The sequence below is a fragment of the Paroedura picta genome, chromosome 2, assembly GCF_049243985.1.
Source record: "Paroedura picta isolate Pp20150507F chromosome 2, Ppicta_v3.0, whole genome shotgun sequence".
NCBI lineage: Eukaryota > Metazoa > Chordata > Lepidosauria > Squamata > Gekkonidae > Paroedura > Paroedura picta.
Window position 1 is genome coordinate 72,665,542 of NC_135370.1, and position 19,763 is coordinate 72,685,304.

General features: G+C 45.6%; 1 protein-coding gene across 1 annotated transcript; it reads right to left on the reverse strand.

The window, feature by feature from the left end:
* Nucleotides 1-542: 542 nt before the first annotated feature.
* LOC143829569 (olfactomedin-like) lies at nucleotides 543-17,857 on the reverse strand. Its single transcript, XM_077320710.1, has 5 exons — nucleotides 17,701-17,857; nucleotides 11,896-12,066; nucleotides 7,785-7,994; nucleotides 2,160-2,331; nucleotides 543-1,544 (listed from the first exon to the last, which is right to left on the reverse strand). The coding sequence occupies exons 1-5, from the start codon at nucleotides 17,743-17,745 to the stop codon at nucleotides 628-630; spliced, it is 1,515 nt and encodes a 504-aa protein (XP_077176825.1). The 5' UTR covers nucleotides 17,746-17,857; the 3' UTR covers nucleotides 543-627.
* Between the last annotated feature and the right edge of the window lie 1,906 nt (nucleotides 17,858-19,763).

The following is a 19,763-nucleotide window of genomic DNA, read 5'->3' on the forward strand; positions in this document are numbered from 1 at the left end:
GTGAGGGGTTTGGAGACTAAGACATATGAAGAAAGGTTGGGGGAGCTTGGTCTGTTTAGCCTGGAGAGGAGATGACTGAGAGGGGATTTGATAACCATCAAGTATTTAAAAGGCTGCCATATGGAGGATGGAGCAGAGTTGTTCTCTCTTGCCCCGGGGGGATGGACCAGAACCAATGGGATGAAATTAATTCAAAAGAAATTCCGTCTCAACATCTGGAAGAAGTTCCTGACAGTTAGAGCAGTTCTCAGTGGAACAGGCTTCCTCCATCTTTGGAAATTTTTAAACAGCCATCTGACAGAAGCTGATTCTGAGAAGGCCTAAGGGGGTGAGAGGTTACGGTGGATGAACGATTGGGCTGTGAGTGTCCTGCATAGTGCAGGGGGTTGGACTAGATGTCCCATGAAGTCCCTTCTAACTCTATTATTCTATGATTCTGCCTTGGTGAAAGCCCCAACTGTATCCAAAACCAACCTGTATTTGTTATTAGAATTGATTAATTAAATCTGCAACACCATATACACCCATATAAGTATTATGAATACTTGCCAAATATGTTTCTGGTTTTATTTATACATTTTTATACAGCCAGTAGATGAGTTGTAGGCAAGCCTGTCTTTAGCTCTGTCATACCACTGCAAATTGTGTCCTGCCTACACTAGATAACATAAGAGCCCCTTGCCCTTCATTGCTAGGCACACTGCGCCTTGTTTTCAGAGGCTGATAGTTGAACAACAGGTCATAAGTTATCAGGTAGCCATCATTGTACATGTATATCTTGTGATCATTGGGGTTGTAGCTCACACTTTGCGGTGTGTCTGATACTTTCTCCATTATAATATCTAACTTTTCTTCTTTGCCTGTTTGGGTGTCATATTTATAAAATATTGATTCTCTATGTGGACTCACTTGCTTGAGGGCATACAATACCCCACAGATCATGAACGTGTTGGTCACTTGACTCTTGTCCAGTGTGGTTGTCCATGTCTTCAGTATCTTCAGAGACTTAGGATGGACTTTCCCAATTATTAGCTTCCCTTTACTATTTTCTGCAGCATGAACTACCCACAAGCCTTTCTCATCGCCAGCAAAATCAAAGTCCTGCCATTTGATGTTCTTGTAGGAGACCTGATTGTTGAAAGCGGCATTGTTCACTTTCTCACGTTTAATTTGATTGTTTGCCAGATTCTGCTTGCACAGGTTCCTGGAGTTGTAGCAGTTGTAGTAGAAACTGTTGTTGTACAAGATCATCCCACTCCCCTGCCCACAGTTGCCATAGATCAGGGTGAGCCCTGACTTTTTAGAAAGGCTTTTTTCATCTTGGTGTTTGTATAACATTAGGTCGTGATAAGTTTGGTAGGTGCGATAGGTCTCCATTATGCGTTCATCTGTGTTGAGTGGAGCAACCCAGAATTTGTCTTTATCCTTGGCCTTCAAGGCAAAGTCCTTGCCCCAACCACCATATTTGTAACTGAATCCTCGCCAGTTGAGTTTCACTACGAGTGGCTTGCTAACATTCAATAAGGTTTTGTTATTACAACTTCCTGCCGAGGAAAAAAAGGGAAAGAGAATTATGCCTCTGCTGCTAGACTGCTGCTTCTATCTACCACATCATTCTATTTCCTGTAACAACAGTGTCAATGACTTTGCTTCTCTTACCTCATTTATTTTGGAAAAGGGCTCTATATCCCACCAGTCTATGACTGGTTCAGCCTAGACTCCTTTTTCTCCAAGTTAATTTTTCTGCATAACACTGCCAAACTTCTCCTCCTTGCCACGATTGACATGCCATTTATTATACATTTTCTTTCTGAAATTCTAACTGTAGCACTGTAAAGCCATGGAAATGAAAAGGGCTCAGTACGACAGTATTGTAGGTAAATGTTTAGGAATTGATACAATTTGGAACTGGTCAGGTGAGGTAAGAGAAACAGGTCTAGGATGAAGACAAGATCGAATAACTTTACATGTTCCATGAGTCTGGCATCTCTATATATGTACATTGAGGATATTATGTGTGTCATTGATGAAGAGGAGCTCCATTAAATTGCTTGGTGATATGCTTGCACCACAGTGGCATGGAGCTTGAAATGAAATTTATGAACAGATTCAATTCCAGACGACAACAACAATCCCTACCAAATATCAGCAATACTCACCAATCGCAGGACGTATGAGGCCAGCAGAAGGTAGGCCAAAGTTAGGATTCCCACCAGCCTCTTCACAATCAGCAAGTTGTTTACGGAGTGTGGTAACTTCCCTTCGCGTGGCCAGAACATTGTGTTTATCGTACTTTTCCAGCTTCCATGTTGTGCTGGATACATTGTTGACCTGTAACATAAGGTACATATTGCATAGAACAGCCCCAACCACTTTTCCACCATGACGGATTGTGGAAAAACTCAAGCAGTTCCTAGATGCCAGAAAACATTGGAAGCGGCACTGAGACACAAATCCAAGTGACCACCTTCTGAGAACCAATACCACCTTCTTAATTTTCATTTGATGTAGGGCCCAGCCTTGCTCAAGGCAGTTCCATGCTGAGTGACAGTATACTCCAAAGTAGGGGTGGGCATGAACTGCATGATGAGCCAGAATGCATGCCAAGTTCTGGATGGATCAGGGCTCAGGGCTCAAGAGGTGACATTTGGCATGCTTGTGGTCTCCAAAGAAGTCTCTGAGCTTTGAGCAGTAGTTTGGGAGTGGCTTGGAAAACAAAATTCACCCAGAAACTCTGGGGTGGGGTTGGTGTTTTCCAGCCTTGAAAATACAAATACAGACCTTCCAAAGCTTGACAGGCACTGCTGCCTGCCAATCACAGAGTTCCCGTTCATTGCAATGAGACTCAGATTTGTGTGTGTGTGTGTGTGTGTGTGTGTGTGTAGAACAAGCACCCCCTTCAAGGATCACTGCCTTGTCATGGCAAAGGGGCTTGCATAGCTCAGTGAAGCTATGAGCTATGCTGTCCAGGGCCACCCAAGATGGACAGGTCATAGCACAGAGCTCTGACAAAAGGTGATCCACTGGAGAAGGAAATGGCAAACCACTCCAGTATCTTTGCCATGACAGTTCCAAAAGGCAAAACAATATGATGCCGGAAGATGAGCCCCTCAGGTTGGAAGGTTCCAATATGCTACTGGGGATGAGCAGACGGCTGATACAAGTAGCTCCAGAATGAATGAAGCGACTGGGCCAAAGCTAAAAGGACACTCAGTTGTGGAGGTAACTGGAGGTGGAAAGACAGTCTGATGTTTAAAGATTTTATTCCATAGGAACCTGGAACGTCAGATCCATGAATCAAGGCAAGCTGGACGTGGTCAAAAAAGAGGTGACAAGAGTGAACATCAACATTTTAGGAATCAGTGAACTCAAATGGACAGGAATGGGTGAATTTAATTCAGATGACCATCAGGTATACTACTGTGGGCAAGAATCTCGCAGAAGAAATGGAGTAGCCTTCATAATCAATAAGAGAGTAGGAAAAACAGTCTTGGGATACAATCCTCAAAATGACAGAATGATCTCAGTTCAAATCCAAGGCAAACCATTCAACATCGCAGTAATCCAGGTCTATGCCCCAACCGCTGCTGCTGAAGAGGATGAAGTTGACCAGTTCTATGAAGCAATACAACACCTTCTAGAAGCAATGCCAAAAAATGATGTGCTAGAGGAGATCAGCCCTGCCTGCTCCTTAGAAGGCTAGACCCTGAAGATGAAACTCAAATACTTTGGCCACCTCATGAGAAGGAAGGACTCCCTGGAGAAGAGCCTAATGCTGGGAGCAATTGAAGGCAAAAGAAGAAGGGGATGACAGAGAATGAGGTGGCTGGATGGAGCCACTGAAGCAGTAGGTGCAAACTTAAATGGACTCCGGGGAATGGTAGAGGACAGGAAGGCCTGGGGGTCCATGGGGTCGCAATGGGTCGGACACGACTTCGCACCTAACAACAACAACATCAATAAGGACAAGCACGTGTTCCCATTGCTGGCATCATGGTTTGGAACAGAAGGTGTATTTGTGAAAGAACTGTGCTGCTAGGCATGGTGGGTGGATCGCCTAGCTAGCTGAGTCAGGGGCCAGGAAGCTTAGCTTTGCCTGGGTTTCTCTGTGTTGCAATTTGGATATTGTTTGTTTGCTGCAAAGTGTAGAAAAATCAGGATTTAATTTGTCTTTCATATAGCATATTTGTTTAGTGGAATTTTCCTACTGTCTGCTTCCTTGGTGGTTTCCCTTCCTTTTTCTTTTCATTTTATTTCACCCCCTTCCCTCAGTTCAGTGGAATCATGACCTCTGCGAAGTGGTACATAGGTTCCAGAACTGTGGACATGGCCAGAGGCAACAGCAGGCAGAAGAAGCAGGATGGGGAGGAGAGGAAGGAGGATGGGGAGGAGAGGATGCATCCCAACAAGAGCCAGGTGAGCCAGAATCCCTAGTCTGGGTTGTCAGGTGTGAAGTGGGAGGTCAGCAGCAGTGCTGGGGGGGGGGGATTTGATGGCCGAGGATTCCATCAAGTTGATGGTCAAGGAGTACTTTGTGGAGGTCCCTGAGCCCACCAATTCTGGCCCTCTTGAGTATGCAAGGGTGTCATGTGGCTTGCTAGTGTGGCTATCAATCTTTTTTTCCTGACCTCTCACAAGCATGCACTAAGCCCACACTGTTTGTACCTGGACCCCACCAGGATGGATGAGTTGGCCTTCCTGAAGGTCAGCCTCCCTCTGCTGGGCCAGCCTGCTCTGGACCTGGTGGAGTAAGATCATGGCTTCTGGTTGTCCTCCCATGTGTCCCCCATTCTGATCCAGCATGCAGCCCACAGCCCATGGCCCTAGCACTTTGGTGGGAGGATGGCTTTCTCAGCCAGACAGGCTAGGGCTTTCCCCACAGCCAATACAAGCAACATCAACCTCATCCAGAAGAATCCTAGTACCTCCCAGAGCAGCATCCTCCTCATAGCACTACCTCATGGTATTTGTTGAATGTGACTTGATCACATTACTTGTTCAGGCAAATTTAAGAGCCTTCCATTGATCCCAGGCACTGGAAGAAGCTGTGTAAATCGCCCCATGTAATCAGCCCCTAGTAGACAGATCCTTTCTGGGAATGGGGTGTTGGCAGCTGGTTGTATGCACCAAGAAAGCAACTGTTGTTGCTGGAGTTCTCATTGTGGGGGGCACACAGTGGTCAAGTATCCATGGAGCACAGATTCTGCGGCCAATTCCACCCAGAAAAGATCATGTTGGAACTATTATTTTTCTTCCACAGCACTGTCAGGGTGATTCCCAGAGAGCCAGGCAAGCTCCTCCTAGTTCCCAGGGCTTATTGTTTTCCTTCCCATGGCAAATTGTCTTCCTTCCCAGGCCATAATTCTGATTTGTCAGCATCACACCATGTAATATTTAGTCAATTTGGGGGATGTCCACAGATCCCAGGGCACATCAAATAGCCTGCATCAATTAGTCCACTACTCACGCTTGGCAGATCCTTCCTGGGCATGGGCATGGGATGTGGGTAGCAGTCAATGTTGGCCATTGTTGTAATTGAAGTTTAGTATTTGGGGCGGGGGGAACAACCTGTGGCTGGCAGGCCACGAATCTGGATTTCTGTTTGTGTACCAAAATGCTGATTTGTTGCAATTTTGCCTGTCTGAGGTCCACGATGTATTCCTTTCCTTCAGGGATTTGAAGCTATCCCCTTTAGACCACAGTACAGCCAGCGTGATTCTGGGGGCAGATGGGGTGCATGGCACAGGAGGACCAACAGAGTCCAAGTTTCCAGGGTAACTTGTCATCATTTTCATGGCTACTTTCCCTCCTCAGGCCACACAGTCCTCTCACATCCATCCCCTTTCGCTCACAGCACTGGTAGGGTGCCTGGTTGTGGTGTCCACCATACATCCTTGTCTCTCCTCATCTCTGGGATTTGGGAATTTGCTTGTGTGGTTGGAAAGGGTTCAACTGGCCATACTGTCGTGGTGATTGCCATTCCCAAATGGCCAGACTCTTTCCCCAGGGCCTTGTTCTGGAGTTCGGGTGTTCTTTCTATACCATCTTTCCATATTTGTCTCTTCGGTCCTTTTGGGCCCGATTCCAAGCCACCTTTCCTCACAACTCTTGGGCACTAGCCACCCCTAGGATTTGCTGGTGGGGTAATTACCAGGCCTGCACTATCGGTCTGCTGGCAAAAACATGTGGTGCATGTTAAAGACGCTTTGCAGTGGGGTGGGCTTCACAGCTCACAACACTGTTGAGGTGACTGATTGCTGTTCGGATGACCCTTTTCCCTGGGACTCATTTAGAGGTTGGCTAGCAAGTCTTCATCCTTGCCATCGCCATCATCATCCAGAGGTTCAAACCATCCCTTTTCACTCACTCGAGGTGACGCTAATGAACTGCTTGAGTAATGGCCACTGGTGGCATGTCCAGGGGCTGTGTTGGGAGGATATTCCTTCTTTCTCTTTGTCTCAGGGCTCCAGGTGTCTGAGGAACCTTTCCCTTATTACATGGCTCACTATGACAGCCCACTGGCAAGATGGTAAGTAAAGGTAAAGGTATCCCCTGTGCAAGCACCGAGTCATGTCTGACCCTTGGGGTGACGCCCTCCAGAGTTTTCATGGCAGACTCAATACGGGGTGGTTTGCCAGTGCCTTCCCCAGTCATTACCGTTTAGCCCCCAGCAAGCAAGCTGGGTACTCATTTTACCGACCTCAGAAGGATGGAAGCCTGAGTCAACCTTGAGCTGGCTGCTGGGATTGAACTCCCAGCCTCATGGGCAAAGCTTTCAGACGGCTGCCTTACCACTCTGCGCCACAAGAGGCTCTTGGCAAGATGGTAGTGGAGACCAATTGTTCCTAAATCCTGGCTCACCATGCAATATGTCCTGTTATTCAGGTTGCTCATGGGCTCTAGTGCAGGAAGCGAATTTCTTCCTGACAAGACTGGCCAGGGATTCTGGGTTTGGGGGGGGGGGCAGGCCCATCATCTGGGCCTGGAATTGGGGTTACTATGGGTGGGCAGGTAGTTGTGAATTGCCTGCATTCCGCAGAAGGTTGGATGAGATGACCCTGGAGGAACTTCCAACTTTACGATTCTATGATTCCATTTTCCTCTAAGAATCAAGCTCATTACACATCTTTTCCTGGATGGTACCCCTTCAAGCAGGGGAGCTCCAGTGTCCCACCTTTAAAAAAATCTTTATTGCATACAGAAAAATAGCAAGTCAGCAAGAACAATTTTAAGATAGCCATCTTAACATTAATTATTTAATTACGTAGGAATGTTTTTATTGTAAATTGTATTATTATAATACCCCTATGGAAGGAATGGGCACCTCTAAATTGGGCCCCATAAATATCTACTTCTATAAATCTCTTGAGCATGTTGGGCTTTATGTCCAACATCTCTGACCCACTAATGACTCTACAACTTTAGGGTAACAAGCCAGCTTCATGTATATTCAGCCTTAATCACAATTAAATGTGATGTCAGAATAAGACTTATTACATTCCCTCATGAAGATGAAACTCAAATACTTTGGCCACCTCATGAGAAGGAAGGACTCCCTGGAGAAGAGCCTAATGCTGGGAGCGATTGAGGGCAAAAGAAGAAGGGGACGACAGAGAATGAGGTGGCTGGATGGAGTCACTGAAGCAGTAGGTGCAAACTTAAATGGACTCCGGGGAATGGTAGAGGACAGGAAGGCCTGGAGGATCATTGTCCATGGGGTCGCGATGGGTCGGACACGACTTCGCACATAACAACAACACATTCCCTCAATATTATTCACCTACCTCATTGAGAAGAATTTCAAGCCTCGCATCAGTTGCATTCAGAATGGCACTTATGTCTTTGCTTGTCTTCATCAAATCAGTAATGGTATCATTGATGCGATTATAGTCTGTTTCATTTTTTAAGCCGTTCTCTGTGGTCTCTTTTACTGTAACAGTCAGGTTTACCAATTTATCATGAAATTCTACGATTCTAAAGTGGATTGCTGTAATCTGGGGGGGAGAAAGAAATATTTATTATATACACTTCACAGGATATGAGAACTTTCTTTGCACAAAAATAATATTTTCAACAATTATGGTATGAGATTAAGAGCCAGGGTGGTACATGCCTAGAAGTTAGGGCTTGGATTTGAACAGGGTAGATATGAGTTCAAATGACAGCTCAACAGTTCAGCTCCTTGCTAATTTTCTCTGAGTGGGAATCCTTTGGAGGGAGTACAGACTATTACAAGCTGCATCCACACTGAGGATTCATCTGCCTTGGCTTCCACTTTTGTGCTTTTGGGAACATCACATAACATTGCTAAGCGTCCTGCTTTCAGGTTTTCTTCTGCTTTGCGCTATTTTTTTTTTTTAAAGAATGCCTTTGAAGCTGCGGATGCTGTAAATTTCACAATGAACCTGTTCAGCAGTTGAACAGCTGCCAAACAAGCTGATCAGAAGCCAACTCACAGTTGATCAGGGGACCAGCTGGGTGTCACGGTCTGATCCACCACCACCCTTGAAAATTAGCTACACAGTGATGATGAAGAAAGTTGAGATCAGAAGGGCAAGGATAATTTTTCTCCCCCCACACCCCCACCCAGCCCTGCTTAGTTTTCTGAGACTGGAAAGACCCCAGAGTGGAATAATATTCCCTGGGACCACAGGGACATTCAAATCCCAAAGCAGTCTATCTGACACCAGGGACTGTCAATGTACTCTGAGGCCTGTCATTCCAGTCTTGGGGATCTGATTCTATTCCTAGGTGCCATCATTCCACTCCAGCACCTGACCTTCAAGTTGCAGACCCAGGTACTGTCCTTCTACGCTGGGGACTGTCATTCCAGTCTCAGACCCTTTATATTAATCCCAGGAGCTGCCATTCCAATCCTAAAGCTCACTATTCATGCCCAGAGACTCACATTGTAAAGCCATTCCACATTTTCATTGCAACTTTTGTGTGCTGTCAGATATTTCAGTGGAATTCATGAAAATCACTTGTCTGTAAACCGCTCCGTGGTTATTAAATAAAAGAGTAAGGGCAGGTTGGGAGGAGTTAGGGCGGGCTCTGACCGGGATAAAAACTCAGAGGGGCAAATCAGGAGATGCGAAGCGGCTCCTGATTCTCCCCTCCGAGTGTCAATCCTGGACCAAGGAGGCAATGGAGAGGCGCGTAAAGCGCGCCTCTCCATTGCCTCCTTGGCCGTCTTGGCCGCCATACACAACGCCTCGCTGCGGGGAAAGGAAGCAGGGATGCCGCGTCGAAGACACGGCGGCCCTGCTCCTTTCCAGCCGCACTACCTTCCAACTTCCCGGGAAAGGGCCTGGCACACCGCACCCCTTTGCCGCCGCCCTTTGCTGCCCCTAGCTGCTCCTGCCCAGAGCTTGCCCATTGCCACCGCCGGCCGCCGGCCGCTGCCACTCCCAGATGCACCTCCCGAGCGGCTGCGGCCCTTCCCGGAACGTTGCCGCTGCTGGCCGGGCCTTGCCTGCCGCCGCTGCCCTTCTGCCAATGTTGCCGCTCCCTCCCGCAGCTCCCCCACCGCCGCCAGCCTGCAACGCTGCCGCACGCAGGTCGCCCATCGTGCCCTACGCACACAGCTGCTGCCCGGTAGGTCCCACGCCGAATCCGCCCCTTGCCCACCCATCACCGCCTTCCCACCTCGCCACGGCCCTTCTGCCACCGACTCTCAATGCCTCGCTGACTCGCTGCCGCCGCGCCCCTACTGCGAGCCCTTGCCCAATCCCCGCGTCCTTCCTGGGTCGGTAGATCCTCACCCCTGTTCTCCCGGCCCTGGGAACAGCCTGCCCGCCTCTCTTACGCGGCCAGCCTGTTCCCGCTCCCCAGAACACACCCCTGCTTGCCCCTGCCTTGCAGCCACGCGCCAGCCCCTCGGAAGACTTCACCCTCTGAAGGCTTCCCCGTGGCCCGGCTGCCTAGCGCCCATTTTATGCCTGCCTAAAATGTGCTTCATTTCTAGTATGACAATAAAATCAGAGTCCAGTAGCACTTTAAGACCAACAAAGATTTATTCAAGGTGTGAACTTTCGAGTGCAAGCACTCAGACTAAGAACTCTCTACATGATAGTGGGAATATATAGCAAAAATTAATTCTGTTAAATTAGTAAACTATGTCACACATCCAAATACAGCCATATGATAATTCTTTGCCAAAACAGTCAATCAATCCCCTAAAATTCAGTTGTAGTTCACAGAAACATAGGAGACATAAAACTCTGTCAGTGATCAAGGGCTCCCACCCCACCATTTGCTGTTTGCCCCTCTGTCACCATACAAGTGTGAAACATTCCTGTAAGGGAATTGCTGGCAATTATCCCAAGAACAGGGAGTTAAACTTAAAATTTCATTACATTACCTTACAGTCACATTATCACAAATAAAATAAATTGTGAGGAATATGGATACACAAGTTGAACAAGGTTAGCATGAATAGTGAGATAAAAAACCTATGTCCTTGTTAAGTCCAGGGTATGTCATACTTTTGAGTGTTGTAATAACTTGCATTTCTGCAATCTCCCCTTCTAGCATGTTCTTGAAGTTCCTTTGCAATAAAATAGCTGCTTTCAGGTCCCTGATTGAATGTCCTGGAAGGTTGATGTCTTCCCCTACAGGCTTTTCAATTTGTGGTTTTTGATGTCAGACGTGTTCATTCATTCTTTGGTAGAGGGTTTGATCTGTTTGCCCTATTTAGAAAACAGAGGGGCATTGTTGGCACTTGATGGCATATACAATGTTTGTAGATTAGCAATTGTATAAGCCTTTGATGGTGTAGGTGATGTTGTTAGGTCCAGTAATTGTGGCATTGGAGTGTATATGACAGCGAAGTTGGCATCTGGGCTTGTTGCAAGCTCTAGTACCAGTGTCCATGTTCACATGAGATGCTGCATTGTTGTGGGTGAGGAGTTGTTTGAGAATGGGGGGCTGTCTGTGTGAAAGAAAAGGTCCCCCCCCAGTGCTTGGGACAGAGAACTGTCATTATCCCGTAGGGGTTGTAAGCCACTGTTGATGCGTTGTACTGTCTTAAGCTGAGAGCTATATGTAATCACTAGTGGTGTTCTATTGTTTTTTCTTTTGGGTCTGTCTTCTAACAGGTTTTCTCTTGGTATCCTTCTGGCTTTGTTAATCTGTTCCTTGACCTCACTGACTGGGTACTTTTGTCCCAAAAAGGTTTGTTGTATGTCATTTAGGTGGGATTCTCTATCCGTGGGACTGGAGCAGATGCAGTTGTAACGTATACAAATAGATACACATACAATGGATTGTTTGGTATGTTCAGGATGGTAGCTGGAGGCATGCAGGTACATTTGTCGGTCAGTAGGCTTTTGGTATAAGGTGGTCTCTGGGCATCCATTGTTTATTTTTACAGCAGTGTCCAGAAAATGTATTTTCTGTATTTGTGTATTTTCACACTTGTATGGCAAACAGCAAATGGTAGGGTGGGAGCCCTTGATCACTCACAGCATTTTATTTCTCCTATGTTTTTGTGAATTACAACTGATTTTCAGGGGATTGATTGGCTGTTTTGGCAAAGAATTATCATATGGCTATATTTGGATGTGTGGCGCAGTTTACTAATTTAACAGAATTATTTTTTGCTATATATTCCCACTGTCATGTAGGGAGTTCTTAGTCTGAGGAAGAGTGCTTGCACTCGAAAGCTCACACCTTGAATAAATCTTTGTTGGTCTTAAAGGTGCCACTGGACTCTGATTTTATTATCCTATTCAACTGTCTTCTTGCTGCCTCCTGCAAGATCTTCTCTTTTTCTTTGTACACCAGACATTGCCTATTCTAACATATATGATGCTGTCTTGGGAAACAGGTAGAACCAGATGAATGGGAGACAACTTTATCTTGACTTCTTCAAGCTAAAAGAATGTCCCTTACCTTTTCTTCCTCATGCTCAGTATCAGTGGTGAAATTCATAAGTGCCTCATCCAGGAAAATAACCACATGTGTAGGGAAAATGCCGTCTTCATACTCTATATGGCAGACACACTCATTACTCGCATCTCTTGACATTGCTGCATCATGGAAGATGATATGATCTGCAGTAACCTAGGATACAGAAATGTAAATGGAACACTTTTTAAGCTTTGTTTGGGCCTCTCTTGTGCACCCATAAACAACCTTTACGGTCAGGATGATTTGCCGTGATCTATGACAACCTCCTTAAAGCAGCAATTCCCCTCCACATTACTAGGCTGAGGTATGTTGTATGTCTCTTTAAAATTTCTTTTGACAAAGGCCTCCTGGCTTATATTTGGAAACTCTGGATTATGAGAAATCACATGGCCGGTAAACAGCCTGTAATAAGACTTTCCTAGTAATTAATCCCTTTTTATCCTTTATCACAATGTGTCCGGTGTCACTCTAAATGATATTTGTACATCACAGACTTTTTGGAAAACCTTTGAGAGGTGAAGGCATTCCAAGGTGTTAGGGCTACCAGCCTCAAGGTAGTACCTATACTTTCCTCAGAATTATAAGTGATCTCCAGATGAGTTCCTTTGGAGGAAATGGAAGTTTTGGGGGGTGGACTCAATGGCATCAAATCCCACTGTGCCCCCTGTCTTCCTTAAACTGTCCTTTATGGACACAGGTCTCAAATTTCCAGGAACTATACATGCCAGAGTTGGCAACCATACTTTTGGAGGAAATGGCTGTTTCAGAGGGCAGACTCAATGGCATGAACTCCATCTAGAGCTCCCACCACAAACCTCATTCTCATCACCCCCAGATCAGGAATTTCTCAAGCCAAAGTTGGCAACTTTGTTTCATATGTGGGCTGTCTTTTTAAACAGGGTAATAGGCGTATGTACTTGGATATATCTGGTCCAAATAAATACTGTCCAAATAGCCTATGGGGTTTTTTCAGGTACATTTCAGTATCTGGATTGTTATTTGCAATTCTCAGCAATACTCAAATCTTTTTTGAGAGCCATCGTGATGTAGAGGTTAAGAACCAGGCTGGTAGAACAAGCTGCCATCAGAGACTGGCCCTTACAAAATTCCCGAAGTTCTGAAGGGCCTGTAAAACAGTGTTTTTGCACTAGGCTTCTGGTTGAGGACAAAGATTGTACCTTTACAATCTTTATAGGTCCCCTGCCTAGTGCCACACTTGGGGACTCTGCTCAGGCTGCTTGCCCCCATCTGACATGGGCCAGAAAGTAGAATGCCACTGGCTGTGAACCTCGGTTTGTTGGGGTACAGTTTATTGATGAAGCAAATCTGTAGCAATTATGTAGATGGAGTAATTTTTAACAGACAGATTTATAGGTTTGTATTTGTGTTTGTATTTGGCTTATGTTTTTATGAAATTGTAAGCAGTCCCAAGACCACTTCGTTCATTCATTCATTCATTCATTCATTCAATTTATATACCGCCTTTCATGTTGACATCTCGGAGCATTATACATAGAACCAGTAAAAAACAGAATGTACATTAAATTACTTTAACAATTGAGAACAGAACATAATTGGAGAGGGGTGGCCTAAAAGTCGATTGAATTAATAAGATTAATGAATTAGAGCAGCAGCCTCTAATCTGGAGAATCAGGTTTGATTTCCCATTCCTCTGCATGCAGCCAGTTTGGTGACCTTGGGCCACTCACAGTTCTCCCAGAGCACTGTCAACCAAACCTTTCTCATAAGTTGTCTGTTGTGGGGAGAGGAAGAATAGGCAATTGTAAGTCGCTTTGAAATTCTTTCCAGTAGTGAAAAACGGGGTATAAAAAACTGACTCTTCTTCTTTCTGGGTATATTAAGGATGTTTTATTTATTTGCATTTTAGGTTTCTTGGGTAATGGGGTGAAGTTTTTGGTGTGCTGGTGGGGGTGTGCCTCTACCTGCTCAGTTGTCTGGCCTTGGTTTACTTCTGCTGCCAAAGTTATTGAAAGAGGTGTACAAAGAAGAAGAGAAGAAAGCCCTGTAGCAAGAAGCCTATTAGATAGGCCAGTGGGGCCGGGACCGTCTCTCCAGTTGTCATTCCTGGTCTGTCTCCAGAATGGTACTCTTAGGAGCAATTCTTCTCAGAAATTCCATAATCACCCTCTCTCCTTTCAGTTAAACATGTAGTTAGAAATCTATCACAATCTCTCCTCTGCACTATCAAGTATGGTGGTTCCTGAATATTTGTCAACTCTTGTGCAATCTCACTGTGTTAATTACTCTGCCAAAAGGAGTTATGGTAACCCAGATTGAGCATGTCTCTGATTAAAAGTAGAAAAATTACCTGACAGCACCAGAGACTCTTGGCACAAGTAGGCGAAACAACGGAACAACAATGACCACCTCGTATGGTGCACAGCATGGTCACTTGATTGATAGGCTCACAGAGGACAATTACCTCACCAGAAAGGAACACATAAAGATTTGTCTTCTTGAAGAAGGATTATATGATGTTATCCACAGACTAAAAAAATGTGAGAAGGGAAGCCCAACGGGTTTATGGGGGCCCAGGTAACTGAACCGATAAAATACCTTTTTTGCCATGTATGATGTCATTAATTGCGAAAAGGTTCAACCTTTGCCAAGGGAAAGAAAAAGAAATAATGTAATCCGTTCCTTTGTGTATGCTTGAATTAATGCATTCAGGCATTAATGGTCGAATGTTCTAGAAATCTGTCTCATGTGTATATATAAGACAAGATATGTTGAATATAAAAAGAGCCTCTTGTGGTGCAGAGTGGTAAGGCAGCAGACATGCAGTCTGAAAGCTCTGCCCATGAGGCTGGGAGTTCGATCCCAGCAGTCGGCTCAAGGTTGACTCAGACTTCCATCCTTCCGAGGTTGGTAAAATGAGTACCCAGCTTGCTGGGGGGTAAAACGGTAATGACCGGGGAAGGCACTGGCAAACCACCCTTTATTGAATCTGCCATGAAAACGCTGGAGGGCATCACCCCAAGGGCTATGGGTTTTGGCCAGCCCTTACCAGCAACTGTTTGTATTTTGGGGTGCAGACAGACAGACCAATATCTATCCTGCAAGTCTGGAAAGTTCAGGAAGATCTAAATAAAGAATATTTACAGCATGAAACTGTAAATAGTGAACAAGTAAATGGCTGGAAAGATATGGGAACTGAAGTGACTTTTTTCAAGCTTGGCCTGGTAAATAAAAACTTCTATGAACTCAAAGACATATGGCCCAGAATTTCAAGTGTAGTTAGCTTTACAGGAAAGTAGACAGTGAGACTTTGGGGGAAACGAGGTGATCCACTTTTATTAGGTAACGACTTGGCCTTACAGACAACAACAGTTGCCAGCAGTAGGCCTCAGGCTTCAGAAGGGCAGACATCACCAGCCAAGTAACCAAATGGATTCTGGGGCCAAGTGCATTCCTTTTGAAGGGATGCATGTGATGGGAGAAAGCTTTCCCTTCAGCCTAACTGCGTAGAGATGAGCTGTACTTCCAGGGGATTCTCGGACCCCACCTGGAGGCTGGCTTCCCTAAACCTCAGGGGGATACAATGCTACAAAGTCACCCCTTCAAAGTAGCCATTTTTGCCTGCAGAGCTGGTCTGTATAGTCTGGAGATGCAGCAATTCCAGACCCCACCTGGAGGTTGGCTGTCCCTGGTCTGAACACAACCTCCCACACAACACACATTCAACCCCATGCCCTTACAGACTGGACAACTTCTCCCCTTCCTCTTCCCACTGCCAAGCTCTAGCACCTGTTGTATTTCTGGATACAACGGGCTTTGCCTCTAGTTGTATATAAATTTCTTATAAATTGTATATAAATTGGCAGGTGCTTTCAGGGGGAGTGGCAACAGTGGCAGCACCCCCCCCCCCAGCAAAACTGCTTGCTCTGCTGCAACTCCTGTGAAAGGGTTGTTCGACCCCCAAAAGTGTCCTGACCCCCCAGGTTGAGAACCACTGGGTTAAAGAAACCTAACCAATGAAACTTTTTGAAGAAAACCAGAGGTTCATAAGACTTGCAGTTGTCACTAAGCACAGGCTGGTCCTGGGATACAGCTCCCACAGCCCATGGGAGTTTGATGGGGCCCAGTGTTCCCCCAGCAAATATGGCAAACAGGGCATGAGTTGGTGCTGATGGATGAACAACAGCAGGCAGGAAAGAGGGTCACTCACCTAATTGCTGAGTTGATCACTTGTCTATTGTTTATACAGTATTCTTCAGGCAGATGTCCAAGATCCCGTGAAGGCCTCGGTGCCGGGCCGCCAACAACCGTACCTGCCTCTTCTCCCCCCTCCCATGAGAAGCTCACAAGGGCCCAAGTGAAGCGGCCTCCAAAGCAGCCACTTCACTCGCGACCCGGCTAGCTTCTTGCTGTGAGAGTGGGGAGAAGAGGCAGGTGCGGCCTCCGGCATGCCAGCGGATGCTAACGCCCATGCGCGGAGCTGCCGTGCATGCGCGTTAGTGCCACCTACTGGCGAAAACACGCGCACGCGGCCGGGCCGGCAGCTTTCCCTCAACCACAGAGGCGGTCCTCAACCGATAAAAGGTTGGGGACCGCTAGACTAGGGGACAAATTATGGTTTTCTGTCTTAGAACAGGGGACAGCTTACTACCAAGGGTATACCTAATCAAGGTTGTTACCTAACTGCATTTATTACACGTTGGGGTCTATATAAATGGGCCTGGATTCTATTTGGATTGACTAATGAACCTGCAGCCTTCCAGAAATATATGGAAATATGTTCTGAAGAACTTAGAGATGAAATCTACATTCCTTACTTGGATGGTGTTTTAATTTGCAATGGCACCTTTGAAGAACATGTAGAAAATATGGGGAAGGTATAACAAAATCTACAGAGGTATGGTATCAAACGCAAAGCTTCCAAGTATAATTTCTGTAAAAGAGAAAATAAGCTATTTAGGAATGGTGATGTCTGCTGAGGGTTACAGAACGGATCCAGCCGACATTTTGGCAGTTCACAGTCTAACAGAACAAGCTTTGAAGACTTTTAGGGAACTTTGCAGATCACTAGCATTCCTTTCTTATTATTGAAAATATACTCCAGACATTTCTTGTATAGCAATAACCTTATATAATCTGCTGAACTCTTCTTCCCCAGGATTTATCACAATGGAGGCTTATCGATCTGCTCAGAAGAGGACACAAATGTCTGGACAAGAGGGACTTCTGGATGCCCACTATCCACACAACCAGTAGCTTGGACTAAGAAACACCAGAGCATATTAAATGGCCTACTTGACCACTTAATACAGCCATGAGTCAGAGCATACCCAAATATGTTGTTACCATTTATTTTACATGTGGATGCCTCCAGTGACGTATTTGGTACATTTCTCTTATCAACAGCAGGAATTATCAGATATGGTTCAAAGGCATCCACAGTAGCAGAGAAAAATTATTATCGGCGTGCAGGGACACTGGAATCCTTGGCCTTGACGGGGGCTCATCATTTTCATTTTGCTGTTGTGACATTGGCACTGCATGTCAGAAACAGCTTCCCTGACACAGCCCTGACACAACTGTGATTCTTGGAGTTCTCTGACCCTTCCCACCTGTTATATCACTGCAGGGGTAGGTGATTCTATCACCATCAGTGGCAACATCAACAATGGTGCCTCAAATCCCTGTTTGCTGTATCAAGGCCATGGAAGGAAGGTAAAATAATCTTTTCTCACATTTGGGTTCCAGTCAGAGTCTATCTCACTTTGACCATCAGACCAGCATCCCCTCTTTAAGCATTATACTCACCAAGGAAATCGCAGTGAAGAACAGTCGCAACAAAGGCATAGTCATTGTTTCTGGAGTTTGCTATGTCTCTGTGGGGGGCTTGTTTGAACCTGCTTTATAACCTGGAAGGCTCTGGGGGAAGGAGCAGAATGATCCAGAGTGGAATTTCCCTAATGCTGGGATTGGACTGGATGTTATTAACTTTCCAAAATTAATTTCATTTGCATATTTGTACTTTTCAGAGGAGGTGTTCATATCTAATCAGATAACATTACACCATGCAGAAGTAGGCTACGAAGAGTCACCTTGTGCTTTCTGCCTCCTCTGCTTCTCTTCAGGCTGTACTGAGAGTTAAGTGAAGCACTCACAGGTTAAATTTTGACTGTCGCAGTCTACCATGATCCTGTCCTACTTGCCACATTTGGGGGCACAGAACATGAGCCTGAAAAGAAACATGTATTAACACTGCATGCATCATATTTGTCATGGCCAAACTTATTAATTTGAAGCAATTGCTATACACCAATCATAAATATTACTGTATTCACAAAATGCAGGCAAATTTGTGGTACACTGGTTTCTTCTACCAGGGGAATATATGGGGAATACATAAGTTGGTACAGTGTGTTCTTTATACTTTTTATTCCTATATAAGGCTTATTGTGACTAAGCCCCAGAGCAACTTATTCCTCCTACCTCTAAGAATGAGCTGTTTGGAAAGACCAGCCCTTCTACCAATTGCAAAGGCACTTCCCCATACCCTCCAGCCCCATCCTTTGTCTAGAGCAGTGTGTCAAGAGTAGTTTAAGAGTAAGGTGACCTGATTGTCCTACTTTTGGAGGGACATCTGGGGGCACCTGGCAAATTTTTGTTGCTCCATATAGACCAAATTTTAATCAGTGGTGTTCCACTTTACCAATATTAAAATCTGGTCACCTTATAAGTGAAAAGCATCAAACAAAAGGATAAATATGTCATCTTTTGAAAGCCTGGCTGAAACATTGTTGCTTACATTGGCAAATGTTAAAATCCATACTGAGTGGTCAGAGCTAAAAAGCTGCAATGCTTCAGTAAACCGGGGGGTGGGGGGAGGACTAACACAGAACAACCTACCCCTCAGTGAAGAAGGAGACCTTGAGGAAATTAAAGATGGCAAATCTTTGTGGAGAGAATGGCAGGAAATACCTGTCAGTTCAAAAAGTCAATTGCAACATCCATGACAACCACCAGCTCATGCCCAGCACAATTATTTAGGGTAATTCAGTCTTTTACAGCTCTTGAGGAAGGGCACCCAAACAATAGCCAATTGTACTTAGCATGAGGCTTTTGTGAATTTTTTAAAAGATAAGGTGGCAGTGTTCTACTGGGTAGGTCATGAGCTTGCTCACCACCTCGCTGACACTGGAATACAGGGAACAGCCCTTCAATGGCTGATCTCCTTTTTCTAGGACTGTGGACAAAGGGTCACAGTGGGAGAGAGTCAGTTGCAATGCTGCCAGCTCCCTTGTGAAGTCCCACAGGGTGTGGTCCTCTCTTCCACCCTACTTAACATCTTCATGCACCCTCTAGCCCAGCTGGTTTTGGGGTTTGGGCTTGGGTGCCATCAATATGCTAATTATACCTAGCTCTACCTCCTAATGGATGAATGGCCAGATTCCCACCTGAAATATTCACCAGATGCTGGGAGACAGTGACAGTCTGGCTCAAGCATAGTTGCTTGAAATGCAACTCCTGCAAGACAGAGGTCCTGTGTCTAGGCAGAAAAGGACCAGGAGAGGAAGCTTGACTGTCCTGCCTGAATGGTGTGCAGCTGATGGCTGTCCCATCTGCTAGGGATTTGGGCATGATCTTTGATGCCTCCCTCTCAATGGAGGTGCAGGTCATAAGGGTAGCTCAACTGGCATTTTCCCATCTTTACCAAGTGAAGCTACTAGCACCCTACTGGCCCCAGAACACCTGGCCACAATGATCCATGCGATGGTCATCTCCAGACTAGACTTCTGTAACTTGTTCTATGCAGGCTCATCCCTGATTTGGAAATTGCAACTGGTCCAGAATGTAGCAGCAAAAGTCCTCATGAGAAA